This window comes from Pavona decussata, unplaced genomic scaffold, assembly GCF_977016875.1.
Source record: "Pavona decussata unplaced genomic scaffold, jaPavDecu1.1 SCAFFOLD_371, whole genome shotgun sequence".
In the NCBI taxonomy this organism is placed as follows: Eukaryota; Metazoa; Cnidaria; class Anthozoa; order Scleractinia; family Agariciidae; genus Pavona; species Pavona decussata.
The window spans coordinates 753,244-770,623 of NW_028145747.1; the positions used below are offsets into that span (position 1 = coordinate 753,244).

The following is a 17,380-nucleotide window of genomic DNA, read 5'->3' on the forward strand; positions in this document are numbered from 1 at the left end:
AGTATGTAGGCATTTTTCAGTCACTCTTGTTTCAAATTATGGTTACCGTAACAATTTTTGAGCTTTTCCATCTAAATCTGAGGCCTGATAGGTTTAACATAATGTCCCAGATGCAGAAATTACAATAATATTAATTTTATTTTAGGTAGTTATTTTAAAGTATCGTATAAGAGCCATATTATTCAGAGTGGCGGATTGTCACTGGCTTTGTCTGAATAAAAACCCGCCGGTTTCTTCTCAGTATCTGTTATAAACTTTACTAATTTGAACTGGAAAAGGAGAATTATTTTTAGCAACAACACTGGTCAAGAATCAATAGATTGTCAAGAATCATTGTTTTGGGTCTCGAATTCAACGAAACAAAACTTGCAGCAGTGCAGTTATCTTCATTCCCAGAGTCTGAAAAAATCATTGGTAAGATGGAAAAGAGCTGATGGAAAAGGAAAAGGGAGGAAAAAATACACATAACTATAAGAGGATGATGAATGATCAAATACGAAATCTATGTTCTCACAGCTACTTGCTGCAAGAAGGCCACGTCTTTAAAATTGGGATGAAACCTCAAGCTCTTTATTTGTTGAGTGCTAGTAGAGTAAGGAAGGCCAGCATTTAGCACTTTGCTGTTGGAGCATTGTTGAACAGTTAAGTTGTTTGTTGACTGTTGCTCTTTTTTTTTTTACCAGGGGGACCTTGGTGGCAAGTACAGTCTCAGGTATAAATTCCTGACCTTCCAAAAGGCCAAACTGACTTGTTCTGATGGCAAAGATTATCCAGTCAATTTTAATGAAATTCGTGAGTGTCAATTATTTTTTTTACCTATGTTGCTTAACAAGAGTGTTATTTACTTTGGACAAAATTCTCACACATTAAAACTTTCCAATGGATTCGATTTTATCAATAAAATGCAATTTTGTTATTTTTCTTAACATTGGAAATGTTTTTTTGAGAATCGTTGGTTTACCCATTGTTTTACTGTCATATGTAAGGTACCTTTTTAAACGTTGATCATCATCATCATCATCATCTATTGTAGATATATCATATTGCACGACAGGTGGATTTGAGATTCCAACAGTTGGATATTAGACACAAGTTTTGTTTGTCTGGCGAGAAAAACAACCTAGTTTATTTTTGTGGCAGTGAACCAAAGCTGTCCCCTTTCATTACAGAAGACGTTAGAGAAGTCATTTGTGATTAAGTCTCATGAAGAAATTGTCTCTTGGCAAGGACCTTTGCCTGGTTTACCAGACTTACCTGCCAAGTAGCCAAGTTTGTCAGGATCGCACCAGGCCACTGTCACATTTACTTGGCTTCAGGAATGCCTCCCGTTAGGCTGCTGGTAGTTACAAACTATGCTTCTGCTTGGACGGTAACTACCGGGATGATTCCAGGCTTCTGACAGTTCTGCCAGGCATACCAGCCCTTCCTTGCCAAGATTTTACCAGGCTACTACCAAGACTGAAACCAGTTTACAGGTTTCTGCGAAGCCTATCAGAGTCTTCCTGTCTCTTCCACTCTGTTTTCTTGCTCTGTGGGCTCTCCCAGGTTCCTAACATGTTGTTACCAAGACGTATGACTTTATTGGTCTTTAACCTGTTGGTGTTTATTGTTTTCGTTACAGAGGATGTTTGGTGGGACAACAGCACAAGCCTATTTCATGCAATCTTTACCTCTCAGCCGTAAGTGTTTGTCAGTGTTGGTCTTGTTTAACAAAAAGGGCTGACATTTTTCTTTGAACTGCACCTCCCTCGCTTTGTGCGTTCCGTACCATTTACTTCCTGTTTCTGTCAATTCTTCACTTATGTCCAGGAATTCACGCAACTGTGATTTTGGAAAATTTGACAACACCCCGTCAAATTATTTAACCTAAAAGAGCAAATCATGCAAATTCCCACAATACATATGACCCTTGTTTTTGTTGGGGTCGAAGGAGTATCGCGGTGAAAACTACAATTATGGACGAAAATCTCGAGATAGACGCGATTTGTTTTGTCTTTTGAGGAAATCATTGTGCTTCCAACCCGTGCCCCACCGCTCTCCTTTACACTTTTTTTGGGGGGGTGGAGGGGCGGTTTGGAGGGAGATGAAGAGAGGTACATTGAGGATACCCATTAGTATCATTTTGCACGAGGATTGGAATAATGTAGAATGTGAATGTCAGTGTTTTAAAATGGCCGCTTTACCCAAGGACTTTTGTCCAGGATTTAAATGGTTGTATTAAAAAGGTAGTAGTAAGGCGAGTACTTACGGCATTTCAACTGATGGATATTCAAAAAGTACTCCAGTTTTCATGATTTTTTCCTCTTCTTTCCAGCAATGCACCTCCCTCGTCCGCTATTTGTATCTACAGTTTGTCGTCCATCAATCGAGTTTTTGATGAGAGCCCTTTCAAATCGTTCCAAAATAACGATGAGCATTGGTCCAAGGTTGTAAACAACCACAGAGAGTTTTTTCAGGATGTAAGTAGAAGCAGTGTTTATTCAGTCATCCTCTGTTGTTACATCCCTCAATTTTGAGCGATACTACAAGCAGGGTGATTGTTCTGGGACTATTCCAGAATATGAAATGCATTGAACAGGCCGTATGTACGTTCTCTTGGGAGCAGTCAGCTGTTCTGTTTTCGGAATGAAATAGATTAGGTCTGCGAACGTTTTATAACCCACTGGGTTTTCGTTCACAAGCCTCAGCATTTGTTTCTTGTTTATTCTTTATATTACTATAATGATTTTGAAACGTGGATTTAGAATAATCCTGAAACCTTGTGCTATCGTCAGGGCTTACGCTCGAAACGCCAGCACTCGAATCTCTTTACGGTGGCCAATTTACTTTTAGTTAAAAGTACAGTGTAATAATGAAAGATTAGGGAGTGCGTTCGATAATCTCGATCCCAGGCTCTTTGCCAAGTTGTTGACGATGTTATCCGCCCCTGGAAAATCTGCGGGGGATGCCAGATACGCGTCCCAAGATCCATTCGTTCATCGATGACCGTCCCATACAATCTCGACTCCAATCTGTATTAGGAGTAAGTTCTTTCTACGTCGAACGCAATAAGCTCTGTTGGTAAACCAAACATTCGTATTTTGTCTAATCCAGGTTTTCACGAAATTAAGACAACACTCCCGTGACAATTAATGCCCCTTTCAAAATCGCCAGAAGAATCACCACTAAAATCGCGTACAAAAGGCCCTTTGCAGAGTCAAAATCATAATCATTTTTACGTAGGAGCATTACCCCAACCACCCTCCCCAGAGGTTTATTGACAGACGATGTCGAAAGGTGTTCTTTAGGTTTTAATGTGTCATTGGCTGCTTCTTTTCTGCAGTGTAAAGTGAACCCTAAGTACATCAGTGACTCATCGCCAGTCCCTGATGGTATGATGGCCACGACAAAGATAAAATTTTCAGCCTATCCTCAACTGATGCATGATCCATTAATGGCTGATTCAGTGGAGCCAACCAGCTCTCAAGCGTGGTTCATCAGAAATGGAATCAGGTTAGTTCACAAACCCTCATCTGAGTATTGCACCATCAATCGTCGTTTTACATTTGTGTGCTTAGTGACCTGGCCCTTGAGTGGAGGCGAGGCTGGGGGTGACCTTGTTTTGATGCAAACCTCTGCGCCTTTTTCGTGTAAATGCAAACTAGTTGTCATAGCAACAATATGATTTACACATGAAGTAAAGTAGTGAGGTTTGTATCAAAACCAACCGCTTGCACTCAAAGACAGGCCTTGACTCTTAGTAATAGTCCATCGTCTAATCAACAATAACCTATTCTTGAGAAACAACGCATACTAAGCATGCATCCTAACTAATGAGGGCATTGTGAAGCTGGCCTCACACACAAACTGTAAAATGGTCTATTCGTGATCAAGCATAGATGTCGTGTGAATGATAAATTGAATGTACACCAACGATAAATTGCTTTGGTGTTTAAGCAACTCCTGCCTTGGCCAAGTAGCGAAAAAGGAAATGCATGGCCTCTTATCAGCAGATAGTCCAACGCCGGAGAGAAACATTTTTTTACTTAAGTAGTCAGTTGTTGATTGTACTAGTCTAATGATAACTTTGTGTTTAAAAGGATGACAGGCATTGCCTTGGAAAAGATTGGTGCAAATACAGTGGTGTTCACTTCAACAGGTAAAACATTAAGTTTTTTAGAAGTGCCCTGGACAACAGGACATGTGGCAAGTCCTATAGTAGCATTGCTTTTCTATCCTCAAAATTCTCAAAGCAGGGTTACGGAAGATAAAAACCTACTCGCTTGCTTAGTAGTTATTGCGAGAACGAAAAAATGTCAAAGCTGACGCACTGAATGGAAACTAAATTGTCATTCTATTGATAATCCGAAAGTCTCACAGCATTTTTGTCGATTTTATGAAAATTAAGATGGAAAAAAGGTACTTGTCTTAAAGCGTAGATTGTCTTTTCTTCATATGAGCATTTATCGTGAGATATATTTTTTAGGACAATAAAAATGTTGTTTATCCGGTGTAAGTATGACCAACGATTCTTTCTTCTTCCCTCTTTGTTAGATCGAGGTTCTGTGATAAAAGTTTCAAAACCTTCAGAGCTACCTCAGCCGTGTCTTCTGACCGAAATTGACATTTTTCCAGTAAGTATAATTCTGGTGATGCAATGTAAGTTTTGTTTCCTATGGAAGACTGTAACTTTTACAAAAGTCTATTACACGCAATGAAGAAAGAAGTCCGAAAGGAATAATCGAATTGTGTGCTGCTGTACGCTTTCGAGAGGAAAGGAGTTATAAAGTCTTCCTTGTCAAAATCTTGTCCAAAAAGTCTTTTTTAAAAGTCTTTCCAAAAGTCTTTAATTTCTATTTTTTAAGACTGTCAACGGAATCCTTGACTAATCGAGTAGTAACTCACTGAGAAACTGTTAAATTAAAAGAGTTGTAAGTACTTTCCTGTGGTTATGTTTATTACGTTGAAATAAGGTGCTCTTAAGTTTGAAGTCGATCAATGACATGTTAAACAAAACTAATTTTCAAATGTTGTGCACTTAGCCTTGCTTTCAAAATGAGGTTCACAGCAACTCTGCCTATGCCCTATGCCTATGGTCTATGCGAGAGGCACTAGCAAAATGAAGTGTGTAAACGGTGTTGAATTTTTTTTCTTGTTCCAGAATGGCAAGAAAGAAGTAATTAAGAAGATAGCAATCGATACAAACCGGGTAAGTTTGTTCATGAGCCTTGTGCTTTCTGACACTGAAATCATGGCTGTTAAAATGTTGCTGAGATGGAAGATGGAGTCTTCATCGCCAAAATCTGATCGATTCGGAAGGGTGTGCATAGCCTGAGAGATGGACTATGAGATTATTTTTTCCCCCGCGCGTGGTTCAAGGTGAACTGTGTAATGACTGTAATTATACTAAAGGACTGGCTCTAGGACGTGTCGGGCGCACAAGACTTCACTATAGATGCTGATTATGGCATCTTAGTTGGTATAAATCTCTTCATTTCGACCTCGTCTTATCTCGGTTCACATGTGAACGCAGACTGCAAACGTTTTTCCCTATGAAGGCCATGGGAAGCGCGGTATCGCGAGGCGCCCAATGTTTTGCCATTCGGACGTGCGAACCATGCACGCCCGTTCGGTGCTCGCTCCAGTCCTCTTGCTCGAAGATCGCGCGTTCGTACCAAGGCAAAACTACGACTGATCAGCCATCATATGTGAATGAAGAACAATGAGAATATTTCTACCTCTGTTTCCTGCATGTTAATAACAACTACATTCTTTCTTGATTGCCAGCATGCTCTCTATTTGGGATCAAGTACAACACTTTCAAAGCTGAATTTGGAGCAGTGCGACCGGTTTTTGCATGACAGGAGGTGAGTTCATGTTTGGTGGCGGTCGAGTTTAGATAGAATTTAGTTCTGCCGACGTGTTTTTCCTTTTAAGCTTGTATAGAAGACATTAAAAGGGTGTTTATTTTTTACTTTGACACAGGAATAAAGTTTATTCCTCATTTTCTTCATTCTGAGTATTCTACAATCCCATTCTCAATTTTCGTTCACACAGTTGTTTTTCCTCTTCACATGAAAAACAACTGAGGAATAGAGAAACCGTGAAACTAACGTTCCTGTATTGACGTCACATTCCTACTATTCCCAGTCTCCCGTCTTGCGCCCGTCTTTCACCGGAAGTGAATTTGGCTTCTTTATACGCCCCAAAAAGCGGGGAAGAAAAATTGACAAGGTTTTTTCGATTTTTATAGGTGGTTTTCACCTCACACATCGTCACGCAAGTGAAAAAATAAAATCCTCAACCATTCAATAGATGAAGACAAGAAATTGATATGTTGTAGAAGAGGGATACATAAACAACGTGTGAAAGCCACAGGGCTGTGCGATATCTCCTAATCGAGTTATTCGAGAAAATGTACCACGGAAAATTACAGAGTTTAGTATGGGACACCATGTTGGTGCCCCGTCTGATGGGCACCAACATGGCGGCCGGAAACCAGCAAAAACATCTGGAGTTTACCTTGGCTATTTCAAAGCCTTTCTTCTCTCTGCTGAACTTTCACACATTGACATTTACGCTTCTATTACATGTTAGCTGATCAGACCTAAAAAAAACACGAGGCGAATCGATGTTTTCATGTACGTGACATGTTTAGAGCAGCAATCCTTCTGTCACGCACTGCGCAAAAATCTAAAATTCAAACTGCTCTATTCTCAAAACAAAGAATGCTATCCAGCTGAAAACAAGCAAGCCGATGGAAATTTAGATTTTCTTATATGTGATGAAGATAAAAACCCAAAATTGTGTTTAGTTATGAATTTCAGTTTTTTATGACGTCATGTGAAAACCAAGAATACGAGAACAAAATGAAGATTAATGAAGAAAATAAAAATAATTGTTTTACACACTTAAAAGGGGTAAACGGGAATTATTTGTTAACCTTACTAGCTTTTATACACAGCTCAGCTTTCTTGTTATTGTTTCTAGTGCTTGTATTTCCGCCGCCGATCCTTACTGTGGCTGGGACGAAAAAACATCAAGCTGTGTTTCTATTATTGCTGCTGGGTAAGTGATAATTTGATTTCACCACCGTTTCCTCGTAATAGTACAAAACCGCTGCCAGTTTTCGTCATGTGAAGTTGCACCTTACATGTATTTTCTCTTCAATTCGCATTAATTTCAGATACTTAAAATGAGACAAGCGTATTTTTCCGATAGTAGGGTATGCGTGATTGAGGGGGAATGCAACGTTATTAAAAAATTGTAACCATTTCACGTTGGATTTTCAGCGCACCAAGTGAATTAGATCAAGACTTAAGCACCTGTCCAAAGGCTAAAGGTTAGTGTTGTGTCCATTAGACATATATTGTTAAATTTTACTTCAGTTTGTTAACTTGGTAAGAAGCTCATTGCCCCAAGACGTTTGCCAGTCATGTGTGACCAGTAGTTGTTGGACCATTCCAAGGAGTAGGGGGGGGGGGGGGGGGCTAACGAGAAGTACCTTCTTCTTCCCTCCTGTTATTTCCCCATTCTCTCTTAACCCTCAAAGCCTCAATCTCAAAATGCATATTCTCTATACTGTTCTAACAGATTTTTTGTTATACCAGAGGGGAGAATTTGGTTAAGCATCAAGAGAGTATATTCGATGAAGTAGTGATATCGCCGTTGTGAGAAATAAGACGCTCGCCACACCGTTTAGGATCGTGAAAATAGAAGTCAATTTGTACGTTGGATATTTTACAGGGTTTCAAAGAGAATTTTCAGCATATTTACATGGTCGCTGTTTTTTTATACCCAAAATTTACAGAGTGTTTCATGGAATTTGAACGTTTCAGTGTAAAAAATTGACATCATTTTTTACAGTATTTTCCAGACCCTGTAAATGGGTAAAAACTATGTAAATTGGAATTTACAGTATCTTTTGGATTATCTACATGATTTTTACATGTTTTTTTTTACATGGATTTAGATTTTCAATTTTTCCAGTGCGAGGTAAAGTTTAACTTTTTTTCTATTCTCAATGATGCAGAAGTGGGTTGGTCGCCTTGGAGGACATGCACTCAAACTGACGGGAATCTTTGTCGCTGCCAAGACAGACAAAACAGTTCTTTCGAGGGTGGTCTGGAGTTTCGACTTGAAAACTGTACAGGTAATTAAGTACTCTCCCTCTCCTCCCCTGGGTATTTTATACTTGCAACGTTTGGTTTTTCTCTGAGGTAAGGTTCCCATAGCCAATGTGTTCTCAGAGTAGTTTTCACTTGGATCAAGCGGAATGAATCACTTGTTTCCATCAACTCGTAAACTCACCATAATATATGTCGACCCTCTACAACTGGGTACTTCTGCACGAAATTAAAGTTTGCTCTTCCATTTAAACAAGACGTTGCACCACGGAAGGGATGGAATCGCCTTCGATTCAGAAACTATGGTTTGGAGGTGTGAAGTACAATTTTCAGTCATGGCTTCTTTAATCTTTGAGTGTCCAGCGAAATTGTTATGCTTCAAAATCTTATAAATGACGATCGTAGTCAGCTGTTTGCATCTAAGTGGCTTATTATCAACTTAAAACAAGACCTAACGAGTCCACTTCGCGATCAAGATGGACATCACAGTCAGTCTTCTACAATTGACCACCACTAAAAACCAGTGGAGAGTAACAGCCAGGGATAAATATCTCCAGCAGATACCACTGACGTGTTTTTAAAACCTACTGTGGTTTATTAATTGCAGTTGACATTACCCTTGGATGGGAGGGCAACGAAGCATGGGAAATGTTAGGAGTGCAACATGGTAACTGGAGTGTGTGGGGGAACTGGAGCGAATGCTCGGCAAAGGCCTGGGCCGGAGTGAGGAACAGAACACGAACTTGCACGAACCCAGCTCCCAGGAGGGGAGGGAGACCATGTGTAGGAGAAACGGTCCAATATGAGCCTTGCAGTCTAGGAATTCACGGTGAGCAATTTATTTAATGCATTCGACGTAGAAAGAACGTACTTCTAGTACAGATTGGAGTCGAGATTGTATGGGACAACGTTGATTGAATGAATGGATCTTAGGACGCGTATCTGGCACCCCCGCAGATTTTGCAGAGGCGGATGACATTATCAACCACTTGGCAAAGGAGAGAGAGCCTAGGATCCAGATCGGTGACATCGAACGCACTCCCTAATCTTTGATTATTAATAGTGTTATTACTATTGAAGATAGTGCTGAAACGTATTTGAGTGCCTGATGCGGTCGTGTTTGTTCTATTAACTTTCGTCACTCTTTTGATTCATCAGAGGAAGAAAAGCATCTTTGGACAAAGCCAACAAGGGTGTTAAATCCAGCAGAAAACATGGCTGTCAAGTTTAAAGTGACGTTCCGAGCCAAAGGATACAAAATAACGGATATCAGTATTAAGATGTCCAACCAGACAATTGACTGCGAGAAGGATCGTCAACTTTGCGGAGGTAAGGAACAAGTGACACCAAGTTACTGTGCGGAATGAAGCTTGAGTAAGGGTGTGGGAGAGGGGGTGAGCTATGCCGTATACGATGTTCTCTTTAAAGGGGAAGTATCACGCAAATTTGCTGTCATTTCAAAACCCCAAAATATTTGTCTGTCAGCAGAAACAACGAAATAATTGTCAAGTTTGTTTTAAATTATCATCCTAGTGCAATGAAACTGTCGATTAGTACCTCTGGCCAGAGGCAGAGTAGGTCGGCATGGCTTAAAACTTGAAAAATTTTAGGCTAATGTTTTTCAAGTTTTCGCATTTTTGTTTCCAAAATGCGCTAGAACGGATAACGAGTTGTTCTTTTCAAGAATTAAGTTGATTTCTTTTCTCTAGTCATTCTAGAATTATTTGGCAGCTGATTGAAGGTCTTATTGCATCATTTTAACAAAAGATATGAAAAACACCATGATACTTCCCCTTTAAGGTAAAAAATATCGAAGTAAGCTTATACGGTGGATATTGAAATTAGCGTGTTCACGCAACAGGACGGCTGATGTGGTGGGACGGCAAATTGTCCTTGTGTGACCAACGTGACTTCCAAGTTTCCATGACTCTAGATTGCAACATTCCTACCGCTCGTGGTTTTCAGGTTGTCGCAGATGAGAGGACACCAGTTTTAGTCGCAAATCGCCTAAAAATTTGAAGGTACTAAGATGTCATGTTCGTCACACAACGATACTTCACCGTCCCCTTCCCTTAGCCGTCCTGTTTTGTAAGCTCATTATTTACCTAGACACGAAGGTTTGCATTGTAACTGTCACGGTTTACGTTCCATCTCCCCACTGAAATTCCTATTTGTTGATCGAAATAAAAGTCTCTTGGAATGCATTCCTGCTAAGTAGCACACTAGTAGATTATTTTTTAAAGCATCCACTCTTGCTTTCATTTTTTAATAGAGGGGGAATGGGATAGCTGGGGTGACTGGAGCCTGTGTTCCGTGGAAGGATTTCAAATCAGGAGACGAGAGTGTAAAGTGGAGCCATGCGTCGGAGAACGACTGCAGGACAGGAGCTGCAAACCAACATCCGGCAAATGTGAAGGTTAGTTGTGAACCCGGGGGGGGGGGGGGAGGGGGGTACTCCCTTATGTGGCCTTAACGGGGACGTGCGTCCCGATAGGGTAAGGTTTTCAGGGTGTTTTGTCTTGAACGGGGTATCTATTTCATCAATTTCTGTCTTAAACAGGGTATCGCTACATGACCTAATGACTTAAACAAGAGAAGATGTTCAGTGCTTGATGCATACCGAATAAATAGCGTAAACAGCTCAGTGATTACATGATGTCATAAGTAGATTGTGATTGTCAATGCATTAAAATACAGTAAGAAACTAGTGTATTCTTATTTCATTCTAGTCTTAAACAGGGTATGATTTTGGGTTAAATGTCTTTGATAGGGTCTGAAAATTTTTAATTCTGTCTTAAACGGGATAGGGAAATCAGAGAATTGTGTCTTAAACAGGGTCAGGGTTTGAACGCCCGGGCCGCCTCTCCCTACTTAAGCATCTGTTGAATCGGAACCTTAACCCTCCCCAGAACAAAACAGGATATTTCAGGAACACCCCTTGCTCTATTTTTTGAAATCCATTGGAACAGGCACTGCTCAGTTTGATGCACACTAACCCATGAACAGTGCTCATTAGTTCTCTTCATTTCTGGAGTTAAGTTGAAGAAATGAGCCTCAAAATTGAAAATAATCCAGTCGATGATGGCTTGATACTTAGTAAAATATAGCCAGTTGAACAGCTCGCATATTATGAGTAGAGTAGTAGAGATGGGATACGTTGTTGCACCGCAGTACACATCGAGGTGGTGTTAATAGCGTGACGGAGAATGACGCAAAAATATTTGCGTGACACTAACACTGCATCTGTGCGTGACAGGGGGTGTGGACGTCAGCTGGGACAAGTGGTCGGAATGTGTTTGTAATAGCGGTTTGGATCTGCCTGGGGAGAGTGGTGTGATGTACAGAGTTCACAAGTGCCGCAGGGTGTGCCCCAGTGTACCTGCTTGCCCCGATACCATCGACTTTAAATCCTGCAAATGTAATTCAGCCGGTAAGCGTTCTGTTTCATTTGAGTATCGAAAATGATTCGCGTTTACCTTGGTTTTGCTTAACTGCGCTCAGTGATTGGTTAGCAAGTCAAACCAGTCGTGCCTTGCTCGTACGTGTTTTCCCGCGCTTGGCGCTGGTCACATGTATTTGCTTCGAGACCTGATTGGTCGTTGTGTTCTCTGCGGCTGCTGTGATTGGCCAAAGTAATTCCTTTTGTTTTGGTTAAACGACACTTAATTCAAAACGCTCTTTATTAATTGAAACCGTTTTTTGTTTGTGTTTGACAGCCTCGATGGGACAGCGGGGTGGCTCGAATTCAGCTGATGGCTCAGCCTTTGGAATAGGTCACGTGCTCGGCGCGGCAGCCGTTGGTTGTGTGTTTGCTATTGTTCTGTGCGTAGTAGCTATCATGTACGTGAAACGAAACAAAAAACAGTTCAACGTTTCAAAGGCGGAACAAAGCCTTCACGATACATCCGACGAAAACAAATATTCAACGATACCACGGGAAAACGGCGAGTTACTGAGGAAGCCTCCATCGCCAACAAACACGGGAAAACGAGACAAAAACAGGAACTCAAAAAGTAAGACACCATCACCGCTGAAATTTATATTGTCAAGAAGGAAAGACCGTGACCCTGTGAATGTTTAGCTGTTGTGGGGGTGGAGTAGGGATTAAATATACCACGACAGAACGCTTGGGTCACGCAACGCAAGGCGTGGTTTGTTTTGCGTGACCATTGACGGCTTACACGCGTTTTAGCGTTAGAGCAAATGCCATGCCATATTATCCCAACCCCACTCTACTGGGTATTTCCCGAGATGCCTGGTCATAACGTTGTGGATCGCAGGCGTTCATAAGGAAGAATCTTCTCCCCTGCTGGTGTAACGATGTTACTGAAGAATCTAACGTGACATTTAGCACTTTTCATTCAGCCAAAACGTTCCGGTTTGAAGTTTCGAAAAATTAAGCTGCCGAAAGGAACGGTATTTTCCGGTTAACCGCTACGGACTTGAAAACAAACCTGTTCCACTGAAGATTTTTCCTTGTAAACCGAAATAACACAGTCAACTTATGTCGAATAAGCTCTACCCGGGTAGGAATAGCCGAATGGAACAGAATTTTCCTGTTAGGAGAACCTCGCGAGGTATACTCAAAAATTGCGATATTTTATTGCGGAAAATTTCTGTTTCATTCGATTCTTTACCCGGAATTGTTGGAAGAATAAAAAGCGCCCATTGTAAACAGGTTGAGAGATTTTCATAGCTTCTTGAGCGATTACAAGGCTCACTTAATCTCGGGTGCTCAGCTCTACAAGGGAAAGGCATCTAAGAAGGTCGCGCTTTCTCTCTCCCATAAAGACATGTTTTAAAAACATGTTAAACTTACTAAACTGTAAGTAGTTGATAGCTTGTGTTGCTGGCGGTTTTGTTCGCGCGGGGTCAAAAGTTTTGGCGGCGAAGAGACGCTATAACGAACGGCGAAGCCGTGAGAGGAATGAAGAGCAAACAAAACCGCCAGAGTAGTTGACTTTTATTAACTATGTTCTGTCACAGTTTAGGTTGTTTGGGTTTTTCTAGTTTCCTAAAAGCGAAAAGCGCCCGCCAAATGTAAGATTGGTGAGGCTTTCGTCACGAAATAACGTAAGAAGCCACTTTTCCTGAAGCTGTGGGGAGGGAATTTCCTGTTTTCCAGCCATAGCGATCAACTAGTTTGTCTATCCAGCCTCGTTTCCAGGGTAACAGAGAGAGCCTGGGAAGGAGGTTGTTTGTGGCGCGCTTTTAACTGATGACAGTAGGTAATCGTTGTTTTCAATCTAAGAGGTTGTACATATTTATTTAGCTATTTATTATGTAAATAAATGCGTTCGGTTTGTTTAGAGGGGAGAGTAGAATTTCCTCATTTAAATTTCGCCATATGTATAGTTGTATATAACGACAGATGGTTTTATATTCCATAGGATAAGTTATAAAGTTTCAAACTCGTTTAACAATGCGCAGTGTGCTTGAAACGCATCGTGTGCGTTGCAAGGCAACTTAGTTTTTTTTTGTCTTAATTTTTATATAAGGGGGCTAAAACGTCCAAGCGTAAATGGACACGTTGGCATTATTTTTTTAAAAATTATATTTTGAGAGTTTGTTTTGACAATTCTACTAAGTTATATGCTAAGTGATATTGCATTTGTATTGGTGCATACGGATGTCCATTAGATATTAACATTTTCTAATTGTTATTGTAAAAAACGGTTTTTCGAGCCAGTCGTTTGGTTACAGTTTTGATCATCTGAAACCGTTGGAATTATCGCTCAGATTTATTGAAATGATAATGACTTCCGTTCCCTTAAAATTGTGTCAAATAATTCTGGAATGACAATAAGATTTTAACCCTAATAAGCGTTCAATAAAATTATATACCTTGAATTACTTCTGTTGAGTTTAAATTATTTTGCTGTTGTCTTTTGATGTTGCTGGAGAGTATTTCTTCTTTCTCCCTGAGGAAATGTTTCAACAACGACTTGCCATATTTACTTGGAAAACCCAAGCGGCGCTTACGAAATATTTCGACTCTTTGATGCAGCGCTTATTGAAAACTTCTTATTTGCGAATAAAATATAACTATTTGTGAAGAAGGAAAGATGAAATTGCGTAATAAACTTTTGTTCGCAAAAAGGATAACGGGATAACAGTTCTGTAGAAGTTAGTTTAAGGTGGCTTGCACCGGTTTCCAGCTCTTAAACTTTGACAATACTACCACTCTTTATCAGTTGATACGGCAATAATGGTATCAAACAAATGCCTAATTATATAATGTAGTTGTTTTCTCGACCCTGTAGGTTACCATAGAGACGATATAACCAGACAGCCCAATAAGGCCATTTCCTTGTTGCTTTGAACCTCATTGTCAAAGCGAGGCTAAGTGCAAAGTTTTAATTATGAAAAAGTTAGTTCATTTATATGCAAACAAAACTAATTTTCATATTTTCATATGAAAAGCTTTACGGTTAACTTCGCTTTCATTACGAGGTTCACAGCAACTCGGAAATGGCCCATTGTAACGGTTGTCCCAGAATGGATACTCTTAAACAAGGCTGGACACCTTATGTTGTTTACACCATATAGTATTCTTCAAAAACGCATTAATAATTCATAAGTTCATTGACCTATCAAATGGTCGATAAAACATCACATGCGGTGGTTTTAACACCCGATAAAACCTCCTCCTTATTAGTATGCGGTGTTTAATGTTTTTCTCGTATGCTAATTTCCAACGTTCACAAAAGCATCATCGTTATGGACTCTCTTGACACACGCTTTTCCAGGAATGTTTTTAAAGCCGTTCAGAAAACTCGCAACAGTGTTTTATTGGGTCTAAAACCTTTCGGCTGCGCCTCGTGGTTTTAAATCCCGATCAAACACTGCTGCTAGTGTTTTTAAACATTGCTTAATCACGACAGGCCTGATGTAGACGAGATCAACAGTCCATTTGTTAGGCAGAGAACTGAGTGAAAAGAGCTCCATTAGGCAGGGAACATCTCAAACCGCAACAATTCGTCATGACACGGCAATTAAGTGCTTCCAGCAAAATGTCAAGTAAAGCACTACTTATTGATTGATTTTGAATTGACTGATTGGCATTTCATCAAGATGCTCGCTTACGTTTTGGAGATTTATCGCTTTTGACGTAGATGAGCCTTCATCTCCTGGATACGGTTGGCCAGCGGACGATTTGAATTCGCGCATTTCCCAAGAACTAGATCCAGGCCCTCCTCGCTTTTCTGTGCGAAAGCTGTCTCCGCGGCATCTTCGTATTTCCTGCGAAACAACGAAAAAGGTCGAAGAAACTGACTTCTACTCCCCAACCCCCTCCCCCCGCCAAGTTACTCGTGCGCTCTGTTTTACTGCGGTCAAATAGCGAGAACGCGCAATGCCTTCATCCCCTGTCACCAGTCGCAAGAATTTTCTGTAATTCCCGCCCAAAATTCAAAGCAAACCATTGCTAAAACCCGGAATCGCGATAAAGTATCGAGTGAACGAGTAAAAATTGTCGGATTTTGTTTACCATGACAAGTAATTCATGGTAAGGTACCATATAGTCACCCACATAACCCTAACCCTAGCCCTTAATATAGTCACCTTAACCTTACCATGAATTATAAGCCACCTCAAGGTTACGCAACCAAGATCGAGAGGTAGTATGGGTACTGTAAATCTTTTGTAAATAGTAATGCGGCTGTATATTCACGGTCATCAGAGCCATAGGATTGGTGGAAATTCCTTAAGGCGGGGGTCTACATGAAAGCCGTTTTCACGCCGCTTAAAATCGGTTCAACGGAAATATCTCGTTCGCGCTTCAAGTAATACCTATGCTCATTACACAAATTAATGTTTTGGGGTGTTTTGTAAATTTTTGGGTGATTTTTTGGCATATTTGGGAGGATGTAGTTTTTCTCAAAAGAGTAGTAAAGTTAAGAGAAATAAGAAATATTGAAGATTTAGTGAAGTTTTAAAATTAGAATTTGTAGTTAATAATTAATAGACGGATACCAAGTTAGTCCTCTAGCAACCTGGGGTGCTCTTGCGGGGGTATCAACTGTCTGTTAGTGTTCCAAAAGTCATTTTCTTTCTTCTATCCCTTCCTTAAACCTCTGAAAATTCCATCCAAATTCATGTGTACCCCCACCTTAAACATTTGCCTCAGTCATTTGTATTCTCTAGGCCATAGAAAAATAAATCGATAAATTACCCATATCACCGTGCAGTCTGGTCGCGTAAGCTTTGCGGCAACGTTAATTGAAGTAGTCGTGTATTGCATTACCCACAACAAGAAATACAAGCTAACTTTTGTGGAATCAGTGTTTAGCCCTGAATACTGTAAATTATTGCCAAGCCCAGGAAACGCTATTCTAGGCCAAACTGGAGCTCCAGTACAACTACTCTCGGCCTCAAGGACTTCGACACCTTACGAGTTTTACATCATTTAGGGGCAGCTGTTTACATGGAGGGGAGAAAGATCCTAGCACTAGGAAGATCTTAACACAAGGAAGATCCTAGAAGGCGGCAAACGAAAAGTTGATCCGCCTTCTAGGATCTTTCTAGTGCTAGGATTTTCCTCCCTCCAAGTAAACAGCCCCTTACTTAAGTTGTCGTGAAAATTTTCTCAAAGTTTCTGTGATTGTTTACTATTATGTATTATTTCGAGAAACGTGATAAAAAAGATAGGTCACCATGTCCGCGAACAAGCTACGATCCACTTAGTTTACGCCATAATCGCTTTTAATATTTCACTTTCAAAAATGAGTTTATTAGATCAGTTGTTGCCATGTGTGTTGGTAACAGAAGTTACATAGATAAAGCAGAACTCAGAAAAACGTTAAACGTAAAATTTATGGGACGTAATCGGCAATTCTTGGTAGCGAAGCACAGCATGAAGCAGTATCCACCCAAAACGCTACTTGCGTGCTAGAATAGTAGAAGCATAGTTCTTTATTTAAACACGGTAAAATCAATCACGAGTATAAAAATTAGAAATAACCTTACTATCCTAAACAAAATGCAAAAACTAGTTCTCAGTATGATAACTTTATGGCCGCGAGAGGTGGGGAAGCTAGTATTTCTTGCTATAACACATTTTTCTGTAGTCAGGTTTTTCTTAAAAATTTTGAACATAAAAAGAATAAAAAAATTTCTAAAAACGTTCTCTGGTTAAAAGTTTAAAAACACAAGCTTTCGATTGCCAGTCTGCAATCTTTAAAAAGTGAGATGTAAAAAGCGAAGGCAGAAATATATATACAAAGAGGTGAGAAAAAATAACGAGCAAATTTGAATAAATACAATAATACAAGGGA

General features: G+C 40.2%; 2 protein-coding genes across 8 annotated transcripts in view; one reads left to right on the forward strand and one right to left on the reverse strand.

Annotated features, from left to right (window-relative positions):
- LOC146452355 (semaphorin-5A-like) overlaps positions 1-13,958 on the forward strand; it is a 42,513-nt gene extending 28,555 nt beyond the window's left edge. For all 7 annotated transcript variants that reach the window (XM_085097965.1, XM_085097963.1, XM_085097964.1 and 4 more), the window contains exons 10-25: positions 684-792; positions 1,622-1,679; positions 2,315-2,459; positions 3,323-3,492; positions 4,080-4,138; positions 4,534-4,613; positions 5,141-5,188; positions 5,767-5,846; positions 6,970-7,047; positions 7,272-7,321; positions 8,012-8,131; positions 8,713-8,934; positions 9,264-9,434; positions 10,378-10,521; positions 11,362-11,535; positions 11,822-13,958. In XM_085097965.1, the coding sequence (XP_084954091.1) occupies positions 684-792; positions 1,622-1,679; positions 2,315-2,459; positions 3,323-3,492; positions 4,080-4,138; positions 4,534-4,613; positions 5,141-5,188; positions 5,767-5,846; positions 6,970-7,047; positions 7,272-7,321; positions 8,012-8,131; positions 8,713-8,934; positions 9,264-9,434; positions 10,378-10,521; positions 11,362-11,535; positions 11,822-12,186 (2,073 nt within the window). In that variant the 3' untranslated portion in view covers positions 12,187-13,958. The remainder of the gene's footprint in view (positions 1-683; positions 793-1,621; positions 1,680-2,314; positions 2,460-3,322; positions 3,493-4,079; positions 4,139-4,533; positions 4,614-5,140; positions 5,189-5,766; positions 5,847-6,969; positions 7,048-7,271; positions 7,322-8,011; positions 8,132-8,712; positions 8,935-9,263; positions 9,435-10,377; positions 10,522-11,361; positions 11,536-11,821) is intronic.
- Positions 13,959-14,961: 1,003 nt separating this feature from the next.
- LOC146452356 (vacuolar protein sorting-associated protein 16 homolog) overlaps positions 14,962-17,380 on the reverse strand; it is a 34,910-nt gene continuing 32,491 nt past the window's right edge. The window contains exon 25 of the mRNA XM_085097967.1: positions 14,962-15,347. Within this exon, the coding sequence (XP_084954093.1) occupies positions 15,203-15,347 (145 nt within the window). The 3' untranslated portion in view covers positions 14,962-15,202. The remainder of the gene's footprint in view (positions 15,348-17,380) is intronic.